The sequence below is a fragment of the Patiria miniata genome, unplaced genomic scaffold (assembly GCF_015706575.1).
Source record: "Patiria miniata isolate m_02_andy unplaced genomic scaffold, ASM1570657v1 HiC_scaffold_7, whole genome shotgun sequence".
NCBI lineage: Eukaryota > Metazoa > Echinodermata > Asteroidea > Valvatida > Asterinidae > Patiria > Patiria miniata.
In genome coordinates this window covers 17152936-17163068 of record NW_024037074.1, presented here as the reverse complement: position 1 = coordinate 17163068, position 10133 = coordinate 17152936, and the positions used below count along the sequence as shown (strand labels likewise).

General features: G+C 42.0%; 2 protein-coding genes across 2 annotated transcripts; one reads left to right on the top strand and one right to left on the bottom strand.

Annotated features, from left to right (window-relative positions):
• Nucleotides 1-45: 45 nt before the first annotated feature.
• On the bottom strand, nt 46-6866 carry LOC119744415 (cytochrome P450 2D6-like). The gene is made up of 9 exons (XM_038220339.1): nt 5360-6866; nt 4722-4959; nt 4025-4199; nt 3366-3705; nt 2651-2805; nt 1892-2040; nt 1213-1392; nt 703-844; nt 46-294 (listed from the first exon to the last, which is right to left on the bottom strand). Exons 2-9 carry the CDS (start codon nt 4944-4946, stop codon nt 77-79), a joined length of 1584 nt encoding a protein of 527 aa, XP_038076267.1. The 5' UTR covers nt 4947-4959; nt 5360-6866; the 3' UTR covers nt 46-76.
• A 943-nt stretch (nt 6867-7809) lies between these two features.
• On the top strand, nt 7810-7905 carry LOC119744416 (acidic leucine-rich nuclear phosphoprotein 32 family member D-like; the record flags this gene model as incomplete). The annotated part of the gene is given in 1 exon segment (XM_038220340.1): nt 7810-7905. A coding segment is annotated over 1 exon segment (74 nt), but the record flags the coding sequence as incomplete, so codon positions are not given.
• Nucleotides 7906-10133: the final 2228 nt, after the last annotated feature.

The following is a 10133-nucleotide window of genomic DNA, read 5'->3' as shown; positions in this document are numbered from 1 at the left end:
TGACTTCTTTTACCTTTACCATCTCAAAGGGGTCTCAAATAACCCAGAAAGTGTTCCAACTTAGACCATGTTAATTTCACAGCTCCTCCATCCTGTCCTGGTTAGATGGACACGCCCCTCTCCTGGTCACACACACCCGATATGGGCGTGGCCCACAGGTGATGCCAGGCAGGGGGTCCAGACAGGGGCGTGGCTCATCCTTAGGAAGGGTCAAGTTGAATTGATGGAGTACGCTGGTGATCAGGATGAAGAGTTCCATCTTGGCAAGTTGCTCCCCCATGCAAACTCGCGGACCTGTCGAGATTAGAAGGCATTTTTGTCAGTGTTGCCTTAAGACGGATTATCTGAGCAGTAGCTAGCATAATGCTTTCACCATTGAAGGGGGCCTTCATGATAGAATTGTTAGCGTGCCCAAATTTGCCAATAGAAAATACAGAATTGAAAACTTCTTTTTTTTTTAAAAATCGAAATAACGTGCAGATTAATGTGGGATTCGCATGGTCTCCACATTTGGAAATGCATGGTTGAATTACATTTTAAACATTTACCTAAAAGGAAATGTATTTACTTTGAAACGGAGAAAATAAATTTTTCAATTTGCTGTAGATTTCCTTCTATTTGCTTATGCAGGGTTTATGTTACCCCTGACAAACCAGCTTATACTTTTTCCCAGATCGACAAGAGTGGGTGTTTCAAACATACCTGCAGAGAAAGGCATAAATGCTTCCGGTTTGACAATCTTGAGGTCGCTGTCTAGGAATCTCTCTGGTCGGAATTCCTGAGGCTGGTCCCACTCTGCAGGATCGCTCATGACAGACCACAGATTGATGAAGAGAACTGAACCCTGTCGAAATAAATCATCATAAGTCATCACAAGTCATCACAAGTAATCACAGGTCATCAAAAGACATCACAAGTCATCACAAGACATCACAAGTCATCACAAGACATCACAAGTCATCACAAGACATCACAAGTCATCACAAGTCATCACAAGTAATCATACGCCGTTACAAGTCATCACAAGTCATCACATGTCATCACAAGTAATCACAAGTCATCACAAGTCATCACAAGTCATTCACAAGTCATCACAACCGGTATATGCCATGTAGCCAGGGATCACGCCCAAAGTCACAATACTAGCAATGCCATTTGAGGTTTAAAATGAATAACTGAATGCCAAAGGTTGCGGGCAGATCTACAATTTACTTTTGGTATGGTGTGGCCCCTGAGCTGAAACTCCTCCGTCACTGTGTGTGGCAGGGCTATTGGCACTATGTTTGCACACCGTTGTATCTCCATTATGGCAGCCCTCGTGAATGGCATGTCCTTCTGATCGGACCAGGAGGGGGGCTCCCCTCCGCCCACCTTGTCGATTTCACTTTGTATCTGTTGAGCGCAACAAGTTCCATCAGAGAGATCAATAACAACTAAATCTATAAGGTAGTGCCACACCGGGAAATTGGGGGGAAAAAATTTACCTCTTGGAAAAAAAAAGTTAGATCTTGGTTTCACACTTTTTAATGATTTTGAAGTTGTAAATATATACATGTAGTTTTAAAAGTGAAATCCATATTTTAGGATGCCAGGAACTTAATCTGTTTAAAAAAATATTTTCTAGTTCACTTACATAATTTTTAATGAGTGAGTCAAATTAAAAATTATTCCTATAAATATCCCTATTTATGTTCCTAAAAAAATTAATTGAATTCAGCTTGTGCGCATAATTTAGGGTCAGAATTACAATTTTTAAATTTACTTTTACAAGGTACTGTAGTTTATACAATAATCCATTTGTTTGATTGAGTATTGCTTCCGAATGATTCCTGCCAAAACTTTTGCGAAATAGTAACCGGGCTTGATGGTGGATATGAGGGAAGTTATTTACATGTTCCTGTGTGTCGGTGTGCAGCATTAGATACAGCAGTGCCCATGCCAGCGTGACTGCTGTGGTCTCCACGCCCGCGATGAACATATCCCAAGCGGCCGAGACGATATTGTCCTCGGTGAAGCGAATGTCTGGCGAAGGATGAGCATCTGAAGAAGGACCATGATCAAACGGGAGTATTAATGTGATCCAGAAGGCATTCTCATGTTCCTAAGTTATGGGCGTTGTTTTAGTGGAATTAGTTGGAGGGGTTATTGGCCTAACTTCTGACCCTGGAGCTGTAGGCCTCCCCAAGCTCTATGAACCCCAAGTCCCGAATAAAATAATCAACTGATGGATCAATCAGTAAATGAATCAATTGATCATTATCTCCATCAACTTAATCAAATCAAACCAATGAAGCCATCAAATCAATCAAGTCAACCAATTGATCAATCATTCGATTGATCACTTAATTAATCAGTCAAATCAATCTCATTATTAATATCAATCAGCTCAATAAAATAAACCCATCAAAAATATACCAATCAAATCGATTAAATCAATCAAATCAATGAAATCAATTGAATCAATCAAATCAATCATCAATCATTACAGCTCTGGTTATTTTCAGAACCATTCTCTCAGTTGAGAAATTATTCGCACATCATTACCAATCATCAATCAAATCAATAAAATCAAATCAAGTAATCCAATCAAATGTGTGTACTTAACGAAAAACAATTTTCAATGATAACATTGTTCTATCCTCGCTCGTACCTTTCTTTTGTCGGTCCAATTCGATGAAGTAGAGATCCGCCATGCTTTGCGCACGTGCCTGGTCGACCGCATCGCGGTCACGGTAGAGCATGTCACGAATGAAATTCAAAATCTCCCGCTTCTTTCCCTTGGCATGTCGGAACAGGAACGGCAGCCTTAACAGATAGAGTATAATAATGGCTCAAACAAACACATAACGCCAAATGGTTTTACAAAATATACAGGGCGATTCCAAAACAAAACGAAACCCAAATGTCGGGACTTTTGTTTTAGTGAAGTTCTGCTTGTAGCACTTTCAAAATCTAGGATATTGAAAGCCCAATACATAAGCTTTCTTTTAGTACAAGAATCATTCAAATCACTCATGTACTTTTCAAGTTACGGAATTTTAAACACAACCACGATTTTAAAGTTCTGTCCACGGATCACAAAAAAAGGTGTGCATTCTTTCAGCAAAACGAAAACAATTCACACACATCCCGATGTGATTTTGTTTCCTTTTGCTGAAAGAACACTTTATTTAAAACGGTGGTTGAGTTTAAAATTCCGTAACTTGAAAAGTACATGAGTGATTTGAATGATTCGTGTACTAAAAGAAAGCTTATGAATTGGGCTTTCATATCCTAGATTTTGAAAGTGCTGCATGCAGAAATTCACGAACACAATTAATGGTCCCGAGTTTATACTGATTCAAGGCAAAATTATATAGCTTTACTTGTACAGAAAGGGCAAGAAGTTCTCCACGGCCGAGAAACCTCCCTTCTGGATGTCAAAAGATAGCTCCATCATCCGCTGAAACTCTTCATCATCGTTTTGGAACCGTTTGCCAAACACCAGAGAGCACATGATGTTAGCCACGGCCTTATCGACCAGGGTGGTGGTGTCTAGCGGGGCGCTGGGATGGCATCGTCGGGCGAGCTCAGCGCACAAGACAGCGGCCTCGCGGCGGATCACGCCCTGCAAGCCCTGCCGGCCCGGCCCGCCCAAGTGTCGAAGAACGCCCTGACCGAATTTCCGCTGGGCGCGCCACAGATCGCCAGACGACCAGAAGTAACCTAATATATGAAGGGGATGGGTAAAAACATAATTATTAAGTGATGGACTTCTGTATTTCTTTTCTCGAGATGAATATGGTCGCTTGTTCATGTGACTATTCATTCGTGATTAACGACGAACTGATAAACATTTTAGTTGCCACGTACCCAAAATAAACTTTGGGGAAAAACTTAAGATGGAAAGTACGGTATTTGAGCTAACCTGCTGTGTATTCAAAATGACAGATGATATGCGTTCAAGTATAAAGCTTATATCAAGTCTTATTCTGTTTTATAAGTTAAATTTGAATTTTGAGAAAATAGTTAGTGGCCTGTGTACCGAGTGATGTATTGACGGTAACGGCTCTAGCGGGCGGTGTACGGCCCGAAGTATCCTGGCCGTGTGTCACCAATGCTTCCTTGACCGCGCTGACACCGTTCACTACGATGACTGTTCGCGGTCCGATGGCTAGGCTGAATACATCCCCGTAAGTCTGGCTAAGATTTGCCATTACCTTAGTTATACAAAAAAAAAACACAAGCAAAAAACCAAAACCACAAATTAATTAAACAAACAAACAAAATCACCTTCAAATGTATTTCTTTGTTTACCGGTACCTCAGAGAATCCTTTTGTAGTTAAGTTCAGATCACAGTAGCCTATATGTCCTGTCAAATAGATCTCATATGTTATAAATCTCGCAAACAAGTTTACAAATCATCAGTGGCGCCCCCCCCCCCCCCAAAAAAATGTGCTCGCCCACAGGAGCCCCGCCCTCGAAGTTTAGCCCTAGTTACGCCACTGCAAATGATGGATTACTTTCATGGCCAGTTATTATTTTTTATTTTGAAATATTCAAGAATATTTGAATGGCGACGTTTATTCTAAAACGTTTTCGCACTTATATACACTGTTCCTTTCCGCCCACCCTAACCCACCTTGTTTCACCCCTTTACCCTTTACCAATACTTGCAATGGGATAAGAAAAGGGGAAAAAGTTGCAAATAATGCAAAATGCCAACTTCACAAAAGCATACCTTGTGAGGGTATTTTCCGAGGTAAGGTGCATAGCCCACCAGCGGCCAGCCAACAGGACCAGGCGGGAGAGATCCCCTCGCACGCCCAGTCCACTGTCCGCTTGCAACACGGCGGACAAAAAGCGTGCACAGCGCGAAGACGACCAGGAAGATGTGGATTGAGCGGAGGTCCGTAGGGGACAACTCGAAGAGGGTCTGGTGATGGGTTACCATGGAAACTGACATCTTTGATAAGTCCCTGGGAAAAAAAGGCGCAAGTATAAAATAGGCCTAATGCCTTGCACAATACCTCGATGAAAACTCATCCGTGGGTTCATAATTTTATAATCCATCCGGCCCTTTTTATTATCATTATATTAACACGTACATCTCAATGTGAGTAATCAGTTCGTGTATATGTTCATTGTCATCGATAAGGCAACCATATAAATCATTTTTTGAAAAATCTCGACTGCACGAGTTTTGAGGCTCGAATCACCTTGCGCCAAAACAAATGTTGATATAGTTTCAAGATCAAGTGTTGTCACAAAACAAAATTACCCAAACGAAGTTTTACGCTTTTACCAGCAGTGAGACAAGTGTGCAGAACTTTTCTATCTCTGAGAATAAAGTTATATAATGAGTGACACTCAACCCACCTGCTTTACGCTCAATGCAAGTAAAATAGACGAAATCAGACGATGTTGAAGCTGTCCTCACTCGGCGAAATTTCTCTCCCGAATGAGAAAACGTGAAGATGATGAACATTATACTGCACGATTCCCTACCATCAACATTTCAGATAAGGTTGACTTTAGCTGATCCAGGTTGATAATGGCCACCACCCACTTCCGATCTATCCGAGTATACTTCTCATTATCAGAGCGAAACTTCACTCTATTTACCCGAAAGTCGAGACCAGTCGACTGCGAGTGAAAAGTATACACAGTTTTTTTCTCCTGTTTTTCACTTGTTTTTGTGTGTGTACTATTAACTCTTGAATTTGTATCACGCATACATGCATTGTCCATCAGTACGACAAAAAGTTTCCCATTTTGAAGGGAAAATGCCTGAACTGAGATTGGTTTAATATATATTTCAACAGAAGGAAGGGCAGTTGTGATAATGATACCCTTCCATTCCCCTTAGTAATCAATGTATGGACAATTCTTTTTCTCCAAAGCCTCCGATATACACCTTCAGAGCTGGTTTGATGATGTCTTAACATCCGATTGAGACTGGGGTCTTATAAAGGTTCAGACTTGGGAAAATCTGACTACCTTGACCCCCCCCCCCCAAAAAAAAACCCACCAAATGTGGCTTTTGCGGCCCTTAGTTATAACTTAATCATCACAGATAAAGCAAAGTTTTTACAGATTCCTTGCCCACTTTTGATTAATCCTTTTCAACAAATTAACGAATACACGTCATGCTCTGAAGAAAATAGGGCGGGACGGGTTGAATATCATGTTGCGGCGATTATATTCGGGGATTGTGGCCCCGCCTCTAACCGAGTTCAGATTATTGAAAACCAATTTTAAATACTTCTAAGCGACACATTTCTGATGAACCTTCCAAAGTGGTTGGTGGAAAATTCACACACTGATATTTTTTTGTGTTATGTCACCTCCCACTCGTTCTAGGCTCCGCCCATCATCATCGGCAAGTTCGTCCCTTCATCTTTGTAAATGGATGGCCTAGTGCGTACATTTTACCGTCAGCACTAGCAATATCGAGCTATAAATTGGAAACTGTCGTCCCACTGTAGCACTCACATTTTAATTTCAATAAACTAGTTCTGAAGGAGAAATTGTCATGTTCAGGTGCTAACGGAAAATCCGAGATCCAACGTTCCCTCAAAACTGTATGCAGGTATTTAGAATAATTACCGAAACGTGCTACACAAAAATCATGTATATGTATGTACATGTAGTTCGAAAAAGATGTAAATCATTGCCAGCCCCGCCCCATCTCCCGAATGGACACGCCCCGTTTAACTATGTTCATGATCAGTTTTTATTCCTCCTTGGTTTGGTGGAGTTTCTCAGTTATTTCGAGAAGTAAATCCAGATATTTTTTTCAGTTCTCCTGGCATAATATGTCGTATATTTACACACACACGCACACACACAATGAAACATTAACATTAGATATATATTCTCAGTCTGTTAGGATTTGTAAGTATTGATGATCTCAACCCGCCTTTGAAATTCTTCAGAATTCAAACCTACTCGGTTTCCGCGCCGGCCCAAAATTAAAATGAGCACTATGAATATTTATGAGGTAGCCTGAAAAATGGACAGCCGGGCGTATCCTTTGTTGCAGCGCTCAGACTTCTAGAAGCGGTAAATAATATGGTTGTACAGGGAAATAGCTGGTGATACGTCATTTTTTTTGATCCCCAGATTGTGCTCATTAATGTTAACAAAATATGTGCCATATCTCTAATGTGACAACATTCTCAAATCAACACCTTCTTTTATGGCCACTGAACATGCACAAAATACGCACCCGTTGCATGCACGTTTTACATGCTGCATGTGAGGGTCTTCGGTATTGCTCAATTGCGAGTACCCCTCCCTGAATAATGATTGGCTTGGCGCGCTGTCTGCATGGCCCCGCCGTGCCTATCCTATGCCGTGTGCATGTGTTGTGTATGTGTCGCGGTGGTTTGAATATCCCATGCATTGGGTGCGCATATCACACCGTGTGTTGGGGATCGCCGTACGTTTACGCGTCATGTTAATAGCGCCAAATCGGTTTGTTCAAGTTGGGGTCCACTACCGTAGAAGCCCGCAACCCCAGACCCGTAAACCATTTACCGGGGGCAGCCCTCGTGCATTGATTTCCACAGTAGAGTGCCAACTTAGCCTGGATTGGTACATGTACAGGTAGTGGACACTACCTGTGCTGTGAGAAAAATATCCACCCGTGATTTTGGCCGTGTCTGGAAACTCTGGTCAGCATCTGAAGTGTATTGTGTATTGCAAGTTAACGGCTTGAGTGAGGTAGCTTCACCGCGTGCGATCGTTGGCGCGGCCCGCTCAGCTTCACGCTTTGACGGCCCAGGGTTTTTTGGCTACCAAACAACCGACTCGCAAACCCGCGGAGAACTGACGGGGGCAGAAATCATGGAGCAAACGGGGGCAGCTATGATGGGCAGGAGGATCGAACTGGAGTGTCGGGGAAACAACCCCCAAACGGTAGGTCCAAATTCATGGTGACATTTGCATACAAAAATTCCGAAGTGTGAATAAAATATATGTGGTACTGTGTTTTGTTATTTGCATTATTGCAATCTAGACCTTCGTCGTAACTGACTGGCATGACTGGTGTGTGATTTGAATGAAATGCTTGAGTTATCATATGATTAATACTTATGTGCTGCACACATGCTATGACCAAACTGACCATGTGATTGTTCGCGGCACTTTCGCAATGTTTTTGTCGCAGTGTTGTTGTTCCACTGTGACATTTTCACGTAGTTTAGTGTGTGGTTGGGTGGAGAACTGGAAGTTGGAAGTAAAAATTTGAAATAGAGTTTGGGCGCCAGGAAGCAGTTGTAGTGTTGCTCTATGGTTTGACCATAGGTCCATGGTTCAACAAATTGTCTGGATTGTGTATGAAACTGAATTGGTTGAAATTGTGAAAGAGGAAACGTTTTCATCTAGGCCTACTTGTGCTTGTTCAACGTTGTAGTAAAGTTGTAGCATGGAGGAAGGAATAGAATAGTATTAAATGGCATGGACTGGCGAGGATTGTTTTTCTCTCCCTGTGACCTTTGACCTAAATACTTAACTACCCACCTACCTAGCTAGCTACCTAACATTATAACTCATTAATTTGGAACAAGTTATATGGAAATTATATTAAAATGAGGTCAATATAATATAGCTTAGCTGGATACCATGCAAGTAAAATATACAACTTGTGATATTTCATTATAAATCCTACCAAGTACAAGTACCATCTCGAATAAATGAGTGAAGCTCTGCAACTTGTCCAATGCTACCCGAAGTCCTACTGCTGTATTTGTCAGTGATATATAACATTTCCCAATCCAGTACTAGAACTTGGAAGTCAAATTCATTCCTATTTTTTTTACATCTGATCATATGACTGCCTTTGTTGGTAGCTTTGTATAACAGAAATCATGAAGAATCATGCAAGAAGGAATAAATAGTTGCTTGATCATTTTGCTGACCATCAGGCACATATGAACATCTACTCTATAGGTTGGGAAATCAATAATCCAATGCAAACTGAAACATGGCATTATTTCCCCAAATGTTGCCAGGACACGTCATTCCTATTCGAAAATCACTTCATGAATCGACAATTTACCTGATCAGACTGCAAACTGTTACTTGGGGCACTATTCTACATCATGCAAATGTACAATTTCTGCCCAAATCTTGCCAACATAATCAAGCTTACAGTTACTATCCAATAAAACTAGGCCTATGCAAATATCTGCTCATCATCTGTTCCTTGCTCTATACAGAAATTGACCAATGTCAGTCACAGAGAATCCTTTTCCAATTTGGAGTTTCGAAGCAAATACTAAAATATTTCTGTAATTCTTACAACTATATCCTAGGAAAATATTCCAGCCTACTGCTAGCAAAAATTGTTTAACATATGAAATAAGGTGCTCATAAAACTACAAGAACCATTTCATATTTGACCTGTGTATAAACATACACCGCGTGTTTAGTCCGCGCAGTGAACATTATGACCTAGCCACACACACAACAATCAACAAACAAAGACTTTCTGAGACGATCCCTAAGTGCCGATATGCCACGCCGCGGAAAAAAAAACGTGTGACGTTGCACCCATTTTTCGACCGAATCGGTCCCGCTGTCCCTCCAAAGTGTGCCGACGAGCCAGGAAACGGTGCCAGCCGGGCTCTGGTGGTTGTTTTCGGGCGGCATTTCGGGCGCTGGAGGGTGAAAATGGAGGGAGTTGTCGTTCGGGAGCGGTGTGGGTTAACTGCACGACGCCATGATGGCCGACTGCGTTGTGCCGTGTGGTGTGCCTGTGTTTTGTATATGGGGACAAAATGGGTTTCACGATATTGCACAAAGTATGCACACAACTACCACACGCACGTATTGCAATGCGTGCTGCGCTATCATGGGCTACTAACCCCGCGCCCAACTGAATGGACTACGGTCCCTGCATGGCCATGTCAAAAAACAACTACCGACCAGAAAAACTTGACCGGGAAAATTCTGACGGTCGGACCTGGCCACGGGAAAATTCGGATCGGACAAATTCAGTCCAGGTCCTGGCATTTTCGACCGGGGACGGGCTCGGGAAATGCTAAAATTTCGCCAACAAACAACTTTGGAAGGTCGAATTTTTTGGGGGAGATAATGTCGAGGTTGCCCATAGAGGGCGCTGTTAGGTGATACTTTTGGCGGGCTA

Coding starts and splice junctions, on each gene's coding strand:
- LOC119744415 (XM_038220339.1), bottom strand. CDS start 4,946: ATGTCAGTTTCCATGGTAACCCATCACCAGACCCTCTTCGAGTTGTCC. Junction 3,706..4,024: donor TACCGTCAATACATCACTCG/GTACACAGGCCA, acceptor TTCATATATTAG/GTTACTTCTGGTCGTCTGGC. Junction 1,393..1,891: donor ACACCGACACACAGGAACAT/GTAAATAACTTC, acceptor TGCGCTCAACAG/ATACAAAGTGAAATCGACAA.